The sequence below is a fragment of the Opisthocomus hoazin genome, chromosome 4 (genome assembly GCF_030867145.1).
Source record: "Opisthocomus hoazin isolate bOpiHoa1 chromosome 4, bOpiHoa1.hap1, whole genome shotgun sequence".
NCBI lineage: Eukaryota > Metazoa > Chordata > Aves > Opisthocomiformes > Opisthocomidae > Opisthocomus > Opisthocomus hoazin.
Window position 1 is genome coordinate 71,719,841 of NC_134417.1, and position 17,666 is coordinate 71,737,506.

Here is a 17,666-nt window from a genome sequence, read left to right on the forward strand (position 1 = left end):
GGGGGGTCCCGGCCGGCAGGGCCCGGCCCTCAGGCGCGGCCCGCGGCCGTCACGCCGCTGCCCCCTCCCGCGCGGGCTGGCAGCGCGGCTATAGCCTTGCCGGTGACTGCCCGGCAGCAGCGGTGGAAAACGCGGGAGTTGTTGGAAACACAGAAGTGCGCGCCTGAGGCCGAACATCTGGGAGCCTGGTCAGAGACCCGCTGCGGGAACGTGCCCAGAGGGTCCCACCTCAGAGGGCAACAGCCACGGCCAGGGTGACCGCGGGGAGGGGACACCTTCCAGTCTGGTGGGTCCTGGTAAATACCACCCTCCATACACAAGGAAAAAAGACTGAGCCCCGCACCTGAGATCATAGGATCAGAGAATGCTTTGGGTTGGAAGGGATGTTGAGAGGTCTTCTAGCCCACCCCCCCTGCAGTGAGCAGGGACATCTTCCACTAGACCAGGTTGCTCAGAGCCCCGTCCAACCTTGCCTTGAATGTTTCCAGGGATGGGGCATCTACCACCTCTCTGGGCAACCTGCTCCAGTGTTTCACCACCCTTATGGTAAAAAATTTCTTCCTTCTATCCAGTCTAAATCCACCCTCCCTTAGTTTAAAGCCATTGCTCCTTGTCCTATCGCAACAAGCCCTGCTGAAAGTATTTTCCCCATCCTTCCTATAGGCCCCCTTCAGGTACTGGAAGGCTGCTGTAAGGTCTCCCTGCAGCCTTCTCTTCTCCAGGCTCAACAGCCCCAACTCCCTCAGCCTTTCCTCATAGGAGAGGTGTTCCAGCCCTTGGATCATCTTTGTGGCCCTCCTCTGGCCCCACTCCAACAAGTCCATATCCTTCCTGTGCTGAGGGCTCCAGATCTGGACACAGGACTCCAGGTGGGGTCTCGACTCTCAGGTGAGTTCTCATGAGATGGGGGGAAATTTCTCCCTAGGGCCTGAAGAGAAGTCAGCTGGTGGACTGCAGGCTGAGACTGGAATATTCACGTTGTCTCAAACCGCAGGCCTGCTCCAGGGAAGCACAGCCAGCACAGGGAGTGTTGCTGGGGCTCACTCTGGACGGGGCAGCTGCCTCAGCCCGAGCTGTACCGGTGTGACACAGTCCTGCGGAGGTACAGGCTGCACCGGCCATCCTGATGCCAGGCTCAGTCTGCGCCAGCCTGGGGACGCCCTCGCTGCTTCGGGCAGCGTGTGTGTAGCCCCGGGCTCCTCGTTTCCACAGCTGAGCACGGTGACCACGGCCACTCAGCCCAAACACCTTGAACACAGGCACAGGCAGACAGAATTCCAAAGGTGAGTCCAGATGTATCTTTGAAATGCCACTTTGTCAATCCTGAAAGCTTTCAAGAGTCCAAGTCTACCTCCTTTGGGACCTGATACCTCATCTCAATGTTTAGAACACCTAGGTGGTCTCAGTTCCCGGGTTTTCAGATGAAGGATTAGTAGATGTGCCACACAAAAACTCCGTCTCTCTCCCTCTCCTCACCAAAGCACACAAGCAGATGTTCAGCTTTCAGCCTGAAAACACATGCCCACTGGCAACAGCCAGTGTACAACGCGTGCCTGCAAAGTGAGTAGCTGGCAAAAGGGCACCAGGTGTGTGCTGGTGAGATTGTAGCAAGCATCCATGTTAAATATGCATGGACACTTTTTGTGTTCAGGTAGTCACAAATATAACCCAATTTGGGAATCCTATAGTTACAAAATATAGATAGAAGCATTTACACACAGGATTGAACAACCTAATCCAGGAGTTTTTGCCAACCTTATGCTTCAGAGGAAAGTGCAAGAAACTATGTAGGGGGCAAATACGGGATAATCTGAGCCTAAATTTCATCTTAATGTTACAGTTATAAATTGGTTTAACTCTGTAGCATTCAAAACTATTTTCTATATATACTGTTTTAATTCTGGGTATTCCTGCTACCTTACTTATACCTTTTTTCCCTCCAAATTTTACTTCTCTCTTCAGACTTTCCTGCCTTCTTGGCTTTGGCAAATTAACCATGGGCTATGTGAAAACTATTTTTTGTCTCATTTAAATTTGCCAGATTATGACTTCATTCACTGATGAAGGGTTTCTGATTTTAAATTATGATACACAGAGGAAGGCACGACCTGATCCCAATTCTTAGTATTAGCTGTGATTTTTTAATACTTTTAGCTATCGTTTGCCATTTGTCTCTTGACATTTTTCCACAGCAGATTTGAGGGAATAAATCCTACTTGCTTTCTAAAGTAAACATTTTCCGTTTTTAAATGCCTCCTTCAATGTTTTCCATGCATTTGCACAGAATCTTTTGAAATTTGATAAGCCATGTTTGATGTATTCTCATCAGAACTCTGTATTATTTTCCTTCCCACTATTTATTTGCTCAACCTTACTGATTTTGGATGAACAAAGTATCTGTAATAATGACCAGGCTTAACTTGAGTTGGTTTAGTCAATTAAGAACTTCTTAATGAAGTACTTGCTCACTGTTTTTGCTCTAATATTGTATTTTTTATTTATGAGCATACGATTTCTCTTGCTATCACACTACCCATTCACCTCACTGATGAGAAATGCCCAAAGAACCTCATAATCCTTTCTGGATTTGAATAAACTAAATATTTTGTGTCATTTGCAGGTTTTGCCGTCCCAGACTTGTCTGTGTTTCCTCACCATTTATGAAGGTATTAAGCACAAAACTTATTATAGAACTTTCATAAACACCCCATTGATTTCTTTTTGCCGTGATGAAGAAAACTTGCTCTTTGTTTCTGTTTCCCATGTTTTGATCCATGGAGATATTTTGCTTCTGAACCTGTAACTACTTCATATCCTTGATAGTTCCTGTGTGACTATTTTTCAGTAGTGTTTTCAAAATGTGTTGGTTGTGTTAGTAATTTTTCTTTTTTATCTGTTTTTGTAATTACATTTTCCAGCAATTGCAATAAATCAGTTGAAATGTAATTTCCTTTTCATAAGTTTTCTATTGCTTTTTTTTTTAATCATGATTTATGTCAATTTACAATGTATACATTTGTGGTTTACTAGTCTGTATTTTCTGAGTCATTACAAGATCCTTTATTTAAATTTGATAAAATGTCAGCTATTTTCAAAGCATTAAGAACACTATCTGTGCTTAATTAGAAATACTGTACTTTTATAGTGGCAAAATTATTTAATCTAAGATTTCAACTTTGGTTAACACTTTTTAGCCCCAAAAAATCTCCCAATGATTCGTAAGACAGATTTTGTCTACATATAGAAGTGTAACCAATGGATCTGAACAAGCTGATGCATTAACTGCGTTCTCTAAATCAGCTTCTGAAATCAATTCTCTCAACTTTGCTGTTATTCAAATACAGCCTGAAATCAAACATCCTAATAAATGTTAAGACAGTCAGACCAAGGTCTTCTGTATTGTAGGTGAGCGCATCGTTATGTTTCATATTCATTCTCAGTCTTCCCAGACAGTTCTCCTTTGCTCACTCTAGTTCCAAACCATCAACATTGCTATACTGTTATTACAAAAATGATTGGTCTTCCTAGCCTTCTTCATGATCGATATTATCCGTGTATATTTATCTTCTAGGTTTCCTACTGCACAAGTAGATATTCAATATCTTCTAAAGCTGAATAGGTTTTATTTCCAATCTATTTCCAGAAATACAAGGCAAAGTTTTTATGAGAACTATCTTCTCATGCAGTGTTCTATAATGATTTTTTTTTTATTAAAAAATGTACCTATCCAATATGGGAACATTGCTATGAAATGAAAAGTTACAGCATTCCGAAACCCATATAATGACTTCCAAGGTCCACTATCACAGGGGAAGGTCATCTACTATGAAATGCTGCAAGAATTACTTAGTATAAGCCCTGCAGAATCATGAATCACCTTTATACTTCAGAACAGTTAAATGCCAGATGATAACTTAAAATCCCGAGGAAGGAGAATTTGTCAAAAAAATTAACAACTTAAAATTCTGTTTGTCCTTCTGTCCTGTCTTTGCTTAATGCTCCCAACACACTCTGCAAGAACAAAGTGTTGAGACAACAGACTTATGTATGGTACTTGCACACTATTTTAGGTTTATGGCATGTAGTAATCAGTGACATATTCAAGGATAAATGCAAGTAAACAGAATTTAGCTACGTCTAAATTGAACAACACTGTTTACATGCTTTTTATGCATTCATCCGGGTGTGTATTATTTACTACTCCAGGAGTAGGACAGAAGATGCTTTGAAAAGGCGTAGTGTAGAATGGATTGGATAAATCCTGTGGGAAGACCAAGAAGATGTCTTTGTATTTGGCACATCTGAAGCACCTGGAGTTTTGCACTGCTACTGCAAGATAAATGACTCATAGTAAGCCTCAGACCATACAGTTCAGTAGCCAGTGAAGGAAAACAGGTGCCAGGAACACGTGGAAGTTTATTTTTCTGTTATAAAAATACAAAAATTCTGATGTGAACATTTAGAAGTCTTTGTATGAAAACTATTGATTCTATATATCTGAAAAGCACTGGTATATGTATTTTATGCTCTGAAAAGCACCAGTTTGAAATGCCCTTGTGTACTGTTCTATTTATATTATAACCCAAACTGCAGTGTTGAAGGACGCATGCCTGTTAAAGGGAGATGACTATCCTGCTCATCTGAGTCTGGTTTATCCAAACTCAGTGTGCTTTTTGCTATAATAGACTAATTGGACTCTGTACAATAATTACTTTTTTATGGGATGTTGTGGACTGTTCTACTGTTTAACTATGCTGACATCTTGTTGCACTGCTAGGCTTGGGCAGATTTATGTATAGACCAGTTCCACAGACTGTAATCTATGCAGTCGGCACCTTTGCACACTATGCACACTGGCTGTATCAAAAAGCTAACTCTACTCTAATGTTCTAATGATATAGATATACCCATAAAATGCTCAAAACTTAAAATTGCTATCATTAACTTCAATGGTACTGTTCACGTGAGTAAAATAATGTACATGTTGAAAATTAACTGCTAGCATAAGTAAGATACTCTTAAATACCCTTCCCTATATTATGCAATAAATACAATGTTTTTCTTAATTAAAGATTTGCTTCCTTGCCAACAGATCAGGCAAATTTTTCACAGAGTTTGACAAAACACACCTCAATAATATTAAAAATACCTTCTAATTTTCAGTGTATTTCAATCGTAACTTGCTTGTGTGACACTACAATCTCTGTAGAGGTGACTGCTTCCATTATTAGTTTCAGAGCACACACAATCTCTGTTTGTTACTTAGTTTTATTTCAAAGACTTGAGTTAAAAGGGGCTCCTTATCAACAGAATAGTGTTCCAATCTAACTCCCATTATGGCCAGTGCAAGTATTTCTATTTTCCTTCTTAGAAAAGTGGTGAAGCACAAAAAGATTAATTTTAACCTCATCATTGGTTGAGAACTGGTCTGAGTTATCAGCAAGAAAAAGTGACCATATTGGGTGTAGTCAGTTTGGCCACACGGAGAACAGGTGTTCGTGCCAAAAAAAGCAGTAGGACAAGCGGTGCCCATGGCAGTGTCGGGAAGCTGACACAGCGTGATGCTCCTGCCAGCATCCCCCAGGCACCCAGCGGTCCCAGCAACTCGCAGATTATCTGCTTCTTACAGGCATATCACAGTGCATCACTATAAGCTTACTAAAGCCAATAGTATCAACACATTTTTCTGTTTGACTGGTGAACTTGATATCCAAAATCATTTAACAAATCTACGATGTAAACATACGAAATACTACTTCAAGTGAGCTGCTTTGCAAGTACTGCTTTGAATACAGAAAGATTGAGGAAGATATAAACTCTTGTTTCTGGCATCTACATGTGCAAATACTAACTAGAAAGTTGCCCATTACAAATTGTCAGGGCAAAATGAATTGTTTTATGAAGTTTATTATTTGAATACCTGCCTAGTTCTAACGTTACATGGATTTGAAGGAACTGCAGCTATTTGCTTCATAAAATCCTACTTGCATAGTTCGTAAATATTAAGGCCAAAAGAACAACTAAATAATTTTAGCCTGACTTCTTGTATAACAGAGGACACCAGACTTAGTGTATTGATATGTTTCATATATTCTCTTTATACAAGAAAATAGCCATGCAATTTGGACACTTGCAAAATATTAGGACAGGTAGAATAAGATTACAGATGGGAAGGAAATTGCTGTAGTACAGTACTTAGAACACTTACATGTGGCCTGTGACTGGGATAAAATTTGTCTTAGTCATAGTATTGTTATGCATTACAGCACCTTGTATGCCATCCAAAACTTCTTGTACTTGCCCTGTCGAAGACAAAAGCTGTGATTAAGTGCGAAGACAAAAGCTGTGATTAAGTGGACTGCTGGCACTATCTCTATTCTGAACCTTCCTCTTTTCCTTTGATTTTCTTTTCTGCCCAGCTTCCTGTTCTGGAAGCAATGTACGCAGTGGGCTATAATGAAAAAACAGTTAAAATAGAGGTCAGTGTGACTGATCCCTGCGACAACCATTGGTCTTCATATCTGTTTCCTTGCTAAAAGTGTACTGGCCTGACTTTTTACTGGAGTTATACACCTTATCTTTACAGTGCAGCAGCTAGCAAACTAACGTGTTAAAATAAATGGGCATGCCAAGTATAATACTCCTCCAGTAAACTGGTACTGCAGTGGACTTTCTCTCCATGGCCATAATGTTTTTGTCTTCCACTAAGAAATATGCTTGTCTAATGCAGATGTGTGTCAGCTGAGTGATTGTAAAAATGTTCGAACTTCTCTATCAGATTCTCATCTACAAGTTGCTGTTTCTAAGTACCCTTTCCTGTTGGAAGACTATAGGGAAATGAATCATTGTATGTCATCAGAATCCAGAACTAACCTTGGTATGGATAAACCCTTGCCATCATTTAAAAAATAAGTAATTATATAAACAAACAACAAAATTAAACAGTTACTTAAGCAAATTTAAAAGTATGTTCCATCTTTAAAATTCAAGAAGTGAGTTGCACTGGGAATTAACTGAATACATGCCTTTATCACTTAGCAGTATCTGAACAACAGTACTATATAGAAAATCAAGTGTGCAAAGTAAGAAGAAGTGTCTATACCAATCATCTGAGACTGTTTACTCTGGACAAAAGTAACACATTTTTAAAAAACACCCTACTTAAAACTTGCTATAAGGCTGTCTGGAGACAAGCCCTGAGTCAGACAGCCGTTGGGTAGGTAAGTTCCTCCATGAAGTCAGCAGAGTCAGGCCGTTGCAGAGGCCATCTTCGGAAGGAGGTCTGAAATAGAACGGATGAATAATCTCCTAGACAAGCCTGTTTGTCTTGACCCAGTGTGGTGAAGTACAGTCTCTAGCTGTGCCTTCCCACATCTTCCCTTGCCTGGGATCTATTTGCAAGGTGAATTAGACGAGTGACACGATCTGACAGGGAACTTTCTGCAGTGAGGTAGTTTTCAGTTGGATCAGCTGATTGTGCAGCCACAAATGGATTGGATCAAATTCCAGACCTAACACGAAAAACGTGGTGGCAGCACACAGCTGTGGGCACAGGGAGTGCAGTGTTGCTACATTCTCTATCAGCTGTAGTTACCCTGAAATTAGACTCCATTTGAGACTGTACCTTTGGACTAAATTCCTTACTTTTAGGGAGCTAACTCAGGCAGCATGTGTTCCATTTCAAATGCAGTAGGAAATAATACAAGCATTTTAAACTGCATCCGGTAAAGGAAGCTTAACACACCTTTTTTAATAGCATGCTCATTATACTACTCACACGTAAGGTGGAAAAGCTGGTTTTCATAGCTATCTGTGTCTGAGAGGGCAAACCCCACACTTCGGGGAGGAGTGCTCTAACCCCCACCCATTGCTGTGCCATGGACGAACGCCAGAGCCACAGGACAGGGAAAAGAGGGAGATGCAATATAATACTGAGTATTTGAAGGACTCTTCTACTTCACACTGTGTTCAGCAGAAAAAAATCATTACAGAAATAAAACATGAGTCATGACTACAGAGCCTTAAGGTGCTCCCTGAGTATGGACTACGCTTGCCAAAATGTTGACTAGGGTGTTGCCTGGGAAGTAAAGTTGTGTTGGAATCCTTTCAGGCTGAAGACAGTGTAAAACCCCAGTTCCCCACATGCCTTGTGTTTGCCCTTACTGCAGAACTACTGCATTAAAGCTCTGCCTCTTTTGAAAGGATCCTTACAACTCATTTTGACACCCACCCGAGGCAACGGATGGAAAAGGAGGGGATAAAACAGGCTCTGAGAACATCTGCCATATGTCTTTTGTGAACATACCGGGGGATGATGAATGGTGAAGAGGTAAAGCATCCTCTGAGAATATCTAGCATATGTCATTGAATTGGGGCAGAATCCATAAAGAACACCCAATTCCTTAAACGTAGTCAGTCCTAAGCTGTAGATCAATGCTGACTCACATCAGCTGCTGTGAAAACAGTTGTTCTGGATAGGGAAAGTAGAACTTGAGATCCTGGAAAAAATTTTAGTAAAATAAGGAAGTGCCTAATGATTGTAAATCCCTGTGGGATGAGGCTTGGTGTGCAGTTTTCATTTGATGTGTCAGAAGTCTCCCTAATGCATGCAATCACATTAATTATTGAGCACGGTTAGTAATATTGATTGCATCTAGTGTTTCTGCTCCGCAAACAGCCGTCGTAGTATGTTTTCCATTTCTTCCTTGCACTCTTGTGACCGGCCCATATTGCTCTTCGGGATGCCTGTGACTCTTCCCTCAAATGCGTGCATGTGCCCTTTTTTGCTTAATCTGTGACCCAATTCGTTGAGAATAATTAAACGGTACTAAAGGCCCTTAAGGACAATGACTCGAGTTTTATGTGACAGCAGGAATAGGCAGAATGTGTCACATCCTACCAGTCAAAGTGTTACCGTGGGACACATCCCATCGAAGCCAACCAGACACGTGCACGAAGAGAGGCAGTGAGACGCGGCTGCGTGGCCAAAGGCCACGGGACATTCCGGCCCTGCGACCAGCCGACAGCTGCTGGCGAGCGACTGATCGCAACGGGACCTAACCGCGGAGCAGCGGACAGGCTCCCGCGCCACGCTGGGAAAGGCGCTGCCATGACCACCGCACCTTCGCCATCAGGCCACCGGCTTCAGCAGCGCAACGGCACCAGCGATGCAGAGGCCCAGCTGGCCCCACGTACGGAGAAGCTCTGAAAATCTTCCATCGGGAGCAAACGTGTCTGGGCACGAAGCCGACTCACCTCTCAACTACAGAGGCGCGAAGGAGCTCAGCAGAATTGAATAAAATAAAGTCCCGCCTCGAGCGGCCCTACGCGGCCCGGGGGGCAGCAGGCGCGGTGCCTGCGGAGGCTGGGCGGCAGGCGAGGCCAGGCCCGCCCCGGCCCGGCGGGACGCCCGCCCGCCCGCCCGCCCGCTCACCTGGCGAGTCCGGCGGGGGCCGGGCACAGCTCGGGCCGCGGGCCCCTGCAGGCAGGGCCTGAGGGGCCTCTCCACCCGCCGGGCCCCGCTCCCCGGGCGCTGGGCCGGAGCCGGGGCCAGGCGGCGGGGCCAGCCCCGGTTTCCCAGCATGCTGCGCGCGGCGGGCTGGCTCCCCGGCCCTGGGCGGAGGCGGTGGCGGAGGTAGCCGGGAGGGAGGCGGAGCTGCTGCCGCCGCCGCTGCTGAGGGCTTCTCACTCCGCCGCCGCGCCGCCGGGAGGGGTGGCCGCGCCGTGCCCCGCCATGCCGCTCTTCGCCACCAACCCCTTCGACCAGGATGTGGGTGAGTGGCTCCCGCGGACCTCCGGCCCGGTCCTCCGCCCCGGCCTCCCCCTGAGGTAACCCCGCGGCCGGCCCTGCCCCCGACCTGCTCCCGCCTCCGGCCGGCCGCCGCCTGACGGCCCGCTTCCCCTCAGCCCTCTGCCGCCGGGCTCTCCGGGTGGTGGGGAGCCGGGGGGAGCGGCGGCGGCCGGGCCGGGCCGGGCCGGGGGAGCGGGCGGCGGGGGCCGCGGCCTGGTCGGTGGCAGGACGGGGGCGGCGGGGGCTGCCGCGGGCCCTGCCTGGCTCCGCGGAGCAGAGCGCGGGGGGCCGGCGGGGAGCGGGCTGGCCTGCTCTGCTTAGCGGGGGTAGCGCTGCGGGACAGTGAAGGGAGCGGTGAGGAATGCTGGTGCCCGAGCGTTGCTGGAAGGGCGAGAAGTCAAAAGCTCCGGCTACAGCTGCTTCACGGGCAGGCAGGAGAGAATTGTCAAAGCATTCTGCATTCAGTGCTGTAAAGTGGATTCCTGTGGGAGCGTTCTTCTTCCCTTGCGAGTGAAACTTGACGTGCTGTGATCAGGTTTCATCCCTGCCGTGCTTGTTACAAGGCCAAACTAGATGGAGAGGGAATGCTTGGCTTTTGCTTAGCAAAAATTATGCTTTTTGCTAATGTGACCAAACAGAAGGTGAAATAACATGTAGGCAGTTCAAAATTTGTTTTGCACGTTTTATTTGTGATTATGTAATCCGGTTTGTCTCCAACCTGCTGCTGACGTCTGTTTTACTTTGAGTGACAAAACCTTTGTCTGGGGAACAGCATCATAGAAAGGGACTTTTCCTCATATTTGGTTAAGTACCCTCCCCACCCGGCCTAGATTATTTTCTTACAGCAGTGTAACACTGTACGTGTTTTGTGGAACAAATTATTTTAGTGGCCTTTTACTTGCTGTAGCTTTCAACTATGAATGCATTGTTTCTTTCTTAATGTTAATCCAACTTTAAAACTCAGGGCTCCAATTTGATTCTTCCAGCTCTTCAAAAACACAGCTCAAAACTGTTTGAAAAATAGGTGTCTTTTCTGGAGGAAGGGTTAGTGCATAAATGAAGGACTATGACACAAATTCTGTGTGTATGTTACTGGGAATTCTTAATCTGTTGCATCTTGATAAAGCCTAGCTCGCTTTTCTTCTCACTTTGAGCAGCTCAGAACAATTTCCCACCGAAGACTGCTCTTCAATTTAAAGTTTTCTTGGTGGCAAAGTTGACAATGACTTATTTTGAAAAGTAGTAAATTATTTTTCCTAATTGTTTTGCTGTCTTCTAGTGTAATTTGGCAGTTGAGATTGCACTGCTTGCCAGTTTTTCATGGAACATTAGGTGATTGAAACATTGATAATATTATTGGTGAGAATGATTTGAACTAATAAGATTAAAAAGTGATAGCTGACGTTCTGGCGAATGTTCACTTTTTTACTTCCGAAGGCCGCTGTCTAGCAGTGAAGATCAGACTGCTAGAGTGGGTTTCCCTAGAGCTAAGTCTGATAGATGTGCTTGTCAGCGCTGCAAGTTTCATAATGCAGGGTAGTAGCACCCAACTGTTACTTTGGTTGGTTATTTGCTGTTTTCTAGGTGAAGAGGATGCCAACACCTTACCTACTGTGCTTGCCTGGTATGATCACCAGTAGATGTTTTTCAAATACGTTGTTCTGAGTACTGTATGAGCACAGGGATATAACCACTCAATCCCAAATTGTTCTTGGAAAAGCGGATAGTTGCAATGGGCTAATTTTCACTGGTAAACACAGCCTCTTTCTGTTAGCGCCTTTCATAGTGTCCTGAGGGAGACCGAAGGAGCAGCAGGCTGTTCAGCTGGTGGCAGCCTGCTTTCAGGAGCCTGCTGCCTATATCCATCACTTAACTGGATTTGTGGCAGGGAGACGGGAATGGTGAAGTCTCCCAGAAAGTGTCCCTGGGCCCTCCTTCTCCAAGGCCCCCTGGGAATGTGCTGTTATCTGGATGAACTTCTTGGCAGGCTTCATGAGATAACGTCAGCTGTGAAGTAAGCTCTCATGTTCTCGGAAAACTTCCAAAAGTTGTCAAGTAGTAGTGTTGTTTTTCAATTCTTTTCTCAGAATGAAAGTTGAGTGCTCTGCTTTCGTTCTTGCCCAGAAATAAAGTTTTCTTTTGAAAATCAAGTTCCTGAAGCAGGAAGGCGGTCAAAAGCTATTCTTAATTTTATATGAATGTAGACATTGGTGTAGTTGATAGTATTGCTGTGATAGCTGTGCATGCTTGTCTGCTGGGCAGCTGATCAGTACTGTGTAAGAGTTGGAAATGATTTTGGAACCATTTAGGATGATGGATTGCAGAGAACACATCTGGAACTAAATTGTTTTCTGTTTTTTTGAGGAGCATAAGAATCTGTAAGTTCAGAAGGAGAAACTTCTCACTTTGGCCAGTCATCAGCATTTGGCTTGTCCTGTTAGCATGCTCCTGCTGTGGCAACTGGTCATCCGTACTACCTTACCATTTAGTGGTAACTTTGTACAGAGATTTTTGAGGGATGCACCTCTTCTTTAGGTGTGCGGGGAAAAAGAATGTTGTTTAAGACTACTGTTAAACTAATAATATTAAAGAATGCTTTAAGCTGCTGTTTTGGTTTTGGCTGCCGCCGGCAACAAAAGCGCCACGCGGCTGCCCCTCCCCCCGCCGGCGTGCGGAGGAGAATGAAAAGAAAGAGGCAGAAACTGGTGGGTCGGGATAGGGGCAGTTTAACAGAACAGCAAACAGAGGGAAACAGGAACAAGAACGATACAAATAAGGAGAAAACACAACAACGAACCGTACGACCCAGAGAGCCGCTCTCCCGAACAGCACTGGCGCCGCGCCCCCCCAAGCCGCGACAGCGTTCCCGCCGCGCCGCCCCCCCCCACCGGAACCCAGCGTGACGGCACATGGCATGGAATACCGGACTTTGTTTGGCCAGGTGGGGTCAGCCCCCACCCCCCGGCTGTGCCCCTTCCTGGAGTCCGGTGAAAATTAACCCTGTCCTGGCCAAACCCAGGACAGCTGCCCAGAGATGTGAGGAGGTAAGCCGTTGTCATCCTCAAAGAGTCCAAATCTGTGGATGAATCGCAAATACTTTTTGTTTTCTGAACCCTCTTTTAACCGTATTTAGGAATGTTTCAACAGGAAGGAATACTAATCAGTGATGACACAAGTCAGTGTGGATTTTCACAATCAAGTCTGGGAACCTTTGACAGTGTGTCCAAGTAAGGAACAGAATATTGGAGTGTAACAAAAGACAAAACCTTCAAGACATTGGACTGCTGAGGTTATAATTAAGAGACTCTAATCCTCCATTTAAGGAGTTAGAATTAATGGTGTTCTTATTAGGTTGATGGGAAGTCCAATTCTGCCATTCTGCCGTTACAAGGTCCTGCATGTCCACCCCAAGCTGATACGAGAACCAGCATTATGCAAACCAGCCTGAGAACGGGCTTGCCGGGCTGTAAAACTGTGTGATGTCAGTAGGTGCTCACTGCTCAGGAAAAATGGGATTCAACCTGTTCAATCTAGCGCTTTGATAAGCCATGGCAGTAAACCTCCCCGTAGGAAAGGCATCACCAGCTGAGCCTACGAACAGCCTCATCTTGTGCACTTACCCAGTGGATATTTCTTGTATTTACCTGAAATCCTGAATCATGAGACAAGTCAGGGATAAATAAGCCTCCTGAAATGTCTCGGTTTTCCATTTTTTTGGCACCCTTGGAAACATTTAACGCCAGGTTGGACAGGGCTCTGAGCAACCTGATCTAGTGGTAGATGTCCCTGCGCATTGTAGGGGGGTTGGACTAGATGGCCTTTAAAGGTCTCTTCCAACCCGAACCATTCTGTGATTCTGAATGTAAAATTACTCTGAGACAAGTGTTCCTGAGAAGTACAGCTTTATCTGTAAGTTTGATGCAGGCAAAATAATCATGAAATGTGCTTTAAGAACCAAAAGACTGTCTGCTAATCTGTTGTGACAGGCTAATTAGTGATATAGCGGTGGTTAGGCTAGGTTTGATGAAGAATTTACTGCTAAAGCAGTTCTGAAGTGTCACTCAGATGTTATCTCAAGAATAAAATCTGTAACTCTGGACATAATGTAGCGCATACTTTATTCTAACTCGATGTCAGGCATTGAATCTGAATCTAATGTAAGAAGAACTGGAAGAACTTTTTGCTCCCTACTGTGAGCTTATTATTTCTGAAGTTTCATAAGCTGCAATAGATGGAGGTTCTGGTATGAGCTGTTATAAAATCACATGTGATATTAAGAGCAGGTGTTTTAAAACAGTGGAGGGGTTTGCATGACTTTTCTTGCTTATGCATAGTAAGGATGGAGGCGCTTCTTGCGTTTGCTGTGGATTTTAGTCTGGTTCTAAATGTAGCTGCTGTGATGGTTTGAGACGCCACGGGAGTAGGAAGAAAGGAAAGGTTGAGGCTTACTGTTCACGGTAATAGGAAATTAAGCAGGTAGTTTAGTAATGTAGTAGAACTGACAACACAATGCGACTTGCAATGATTTTCTCCATGTTTTATTAGGTATAGCAGTTATTGATCATTTTATGCTCACAACTCTTTGGATATTTATTAATATGCATGAATTGCATATGATTGTAGCTAAGTAGGGGACACCTTAAGTACCACAGTGTGTAGTTTGATGCATTAGAATGTAAGACATGCTTTGACCATGATTCCCATGGCACAATTTCTTGTAATAAAATACTCTGGCTATTTAAACTTATTATTCTTTGGATTTGTCCCCTTGGTTAGTCAACATCTTCCAAATGATCCAATTAGATGTTCTCCGAGCTGGGCTTTTGTCTGTTTAGGCCAGGTTTGCCAAGAGGAGGGAGAATTGTGACAGAGGACGTTCTTGACCCCAGATGATTGTGGAGACTGCAGACTGTGAGTTAACTTCTGGCTGCATTGGGAGATGGATTCCAAGGACTGGTTCATCTTGTCATGAGGCTGCATTTCTTTGCCCAAGTTGGCCTACTGCTTTTCTCAGCATTGTTTTAGGCAGAAGGATATTAACTGTGAGTTAACAGGGAGGCTTAGTAGAAAGTGTGTGGGGAAGGGAGCTATAGGCATTCCACTTTTCAGTTATTTATAAATGTTTATGAAAAACAAGAACTTCTCACTAAAGATACCTTTGGTGCCTGTTCTCAGTGAAAAATAGCAACGCTGACAGCATAAAAATGAGCGGAATACCCCTTCTGTATGATAGCCAACAAGAAAATCTTCTTCAGTATCTCATTCTGAAAATGAATTGCCAGACTTTGAGTTCAGCTGGCAATTTGAAGCCAACATGTTATGTTCCATAGGCAAAGGAGGTTTTGTAGACTGTACTTTCCTGTTAATTCTTTTTCTTTCCTCCCAGGGAAGAGCTGTCACTTGAAGTGCTTCCTCTCATTTCAGCTGTGAGAGTGCACATTATAATACCAAAATTCAGAAGATTCAAAGGAGTTCTCCAACATGTGAGATCTGTTCCTCTGGCTGATAAAAATAACATTGTGTACTTGATGTGAGAAGTTAAGTCTCTTGTTGGTTGTTTTGTTTTTTTTTTTTTTTTTCCAGAAATGCCACTTCTACTGTGGCTTGTTTTGTGGGGCTCGGCAAATAGATCCTGGCACCATTTATTAGTGTAACGTGCCTGTGATACACCTTGTTTACAGAGTAATCGTCATCATTCTCATATCTCTCTAATGTGCTCACTGTCCTGCTCTGTTGTAATATTTCTGGGTTAAAGGTAGTTTGAGTTCCGTGGATTTGTTGAAGTTTGCCATAAGACGTCTGAACATCTAAATTATTTTTGCCCGGCTTGTCTTACTGTTGTTTTTGGCATTGTCCTACTGGATCTTGAATCCTTTTGTCTTCATTCTGCTCAGTTTGCTGAGTTCAGCGATGTCTATCTTGGCTAGGCTGCCTCATGTGGTGAGATCCTACACAGTCTTCTGAAGGGATGAGTTGGGATGGCCTCATGTCTTCTCAGTCACTGCTACTTGCTTTGCCTTGGATCAGCTAGCAGTGCTTCCATAGGACACCTTCTACAAGTGCTCTCATAAGGACTTTTGAGGAATACTGTAAATTGGGATACAGTTAATCTGAAGAAGTTGATTAATAGCTTTGTTGAAGCTAATGAAATTCTTGTTTCTTTCTATGGTGGCATTGTCTGTTACAGGTTTAGTTCAATCTTGTCTAAATGGAATCTGGTTGGTTGTATTCTGCTGTGCAGTGCTGAGCATGCCGGTGAAATGCAGAGTGGTTAGTATTAAAGAGGTGTTTCTTGTAGAATGGGTCAGAAAATGCATTTGTTCATTTTATTTGATAGACAAAAAGAACAAAATTAATTACTTTCAACTTCAGTGATGTGGAATGGTACGTAATCAGAATTTCTTGATGAGTGACTGCAAAAAGAAAAATTTGCAATCAGTTTTAGTCTTTCAAGACTATTTAAACTATATTGAAGAGATGAAGTAGTTACGTTCGTGTTTTTACAATGCTTTGGAATTTTAGTATTTGCATTTATATAGGGAGGGGTAAAGTTATTTAACCTTGGAAGAAAACAAGACTTACAGTGGGAGAGGGGGAGAGAAGGCTGAGTGGAATGTTGATTTCTTTTTTAATTCTGTGGTGTTTACATTGATATAATGGATTTTTGTGGATTTTTTTATCATGCTAGGAGGTGTTTGTAACTTTAGTCTGTGAGTGAAGACTTTCTTTAGCTGTTCTTTTAAGACTTTCTGTAGCCATTCCTTTTCTTGTAACTTCAGTTACTAAGGAATTCAGTATTTCGTTTTAGAGATGTGTAGCTGGGGAAATGAGATTATTTCCATGACACCTTAGTTTAGTAGGATATTCTGACAGGTTTTACTCATGTTTAACTACTTCAAATAATGTATATTTTAAGTGTTGGATTTGGGTTTTTTTGATCTGTTTTTGTTATTTCTTGAAGTTCTAGGTTGTTTTAACATCTTTGATGCTTTGTAGCAGAAAAATAGCTCTAAGATTGGATTTTTTGTAAAATAAACCAGTAAAATCTAAAGCTTAAGAAGCTCAAACCTGCCAAGACTTCCCTCTGAAAATGTATTAGCAATGGGCAGTCTTAAAGTTTTCTGCCTTAAGAAATGCATCATGCTATTCACTGCAGTATCCGACCATCGATGAGAGTATTTACTCTTGGAAAATTCTGATAAGGCAGGAAAGTGCTATTGTTAAGATGCAGAACTAAGGCAAAGAAATCAAGTGACTGGCACATGTTTGCATGGAAAATCTGCAGCAATATTTATACTTCTTTTACCAGCACCTAAACAGTCAACCACTAAGTTTGGCAGTGGCTTTTTTCAGCATGTGCTACATTTCTTCTGTCTAATAGTGCTTTATAAATCTGATGATAAATTTATTTTAGGACAGTTATGAAATATTAGGAATTTATTATTTTTTCTTTTGAGAAAGTTTGTTTCGTCTGTCCTAAAATGATCAACTGCAGTTTGTTTTGTATGTAATAGGGAACTTCAAATAGAGTCACAGTGCAAATATTTTTGCTTTGGTTATGATTTCTAAATAATGCACAAAACCAGAGGAGAAAACAGAATTTTATTGATGCTCCAAGCTTTCAGGTTTGTGTAAATCAGAGGGAAAAGGGGCCTCAACAAAATTCATGACCTTTCCAACATACGGAGAGGCTGGTTTATAGAAGTATCCCAAAAGAGTCCATGTACTTTCACCACAACCGAAGTATAACTAATGCAATAAATCATATGTTTAGATATTTCTGGCATGGCTTCTGATCAATAGGTGTAACGCTGTCTCCTGGGGTTTTGGTACAGTATTTCGGTGAGACTAGAGAGTGTTTGCACTGAGGAATGGT

At 43.4% G+C, this 17,666-nt stretch overlaps 1 protein-coding gene across 2 annotated transcripts in view; it reads left to right on the plus strand.

Moving 5' to 3' along the window:
• Positions 1–9,604: 9,604 nt before the first annotated feature.
• The window catches only part of STAM (signal transducing adaptor molecule), a 42,642-nt gene continuing 34,580 nt past the window's right edge, over positions 9,605–17,666 (plus strand). Inside the window, exon 1 of one of the 2 annotated variants that reach the window (XM_075419458.1) lies at positions 9,605–9,773. In XM_075419458.1, the coding sequence (XP_075275573.1) occupies positions 9,734–9,773 (40 nt within the window). In that variant the 5' untranslated portion in view covers positions 9,605–9,733. Of the gene's footprint in view, positions 9,774–12,769; positions 12,835–17,666 lie in introns of those variants that run through there. The other variant, XM_075419459.1, reaches the window with a different exon arrangement.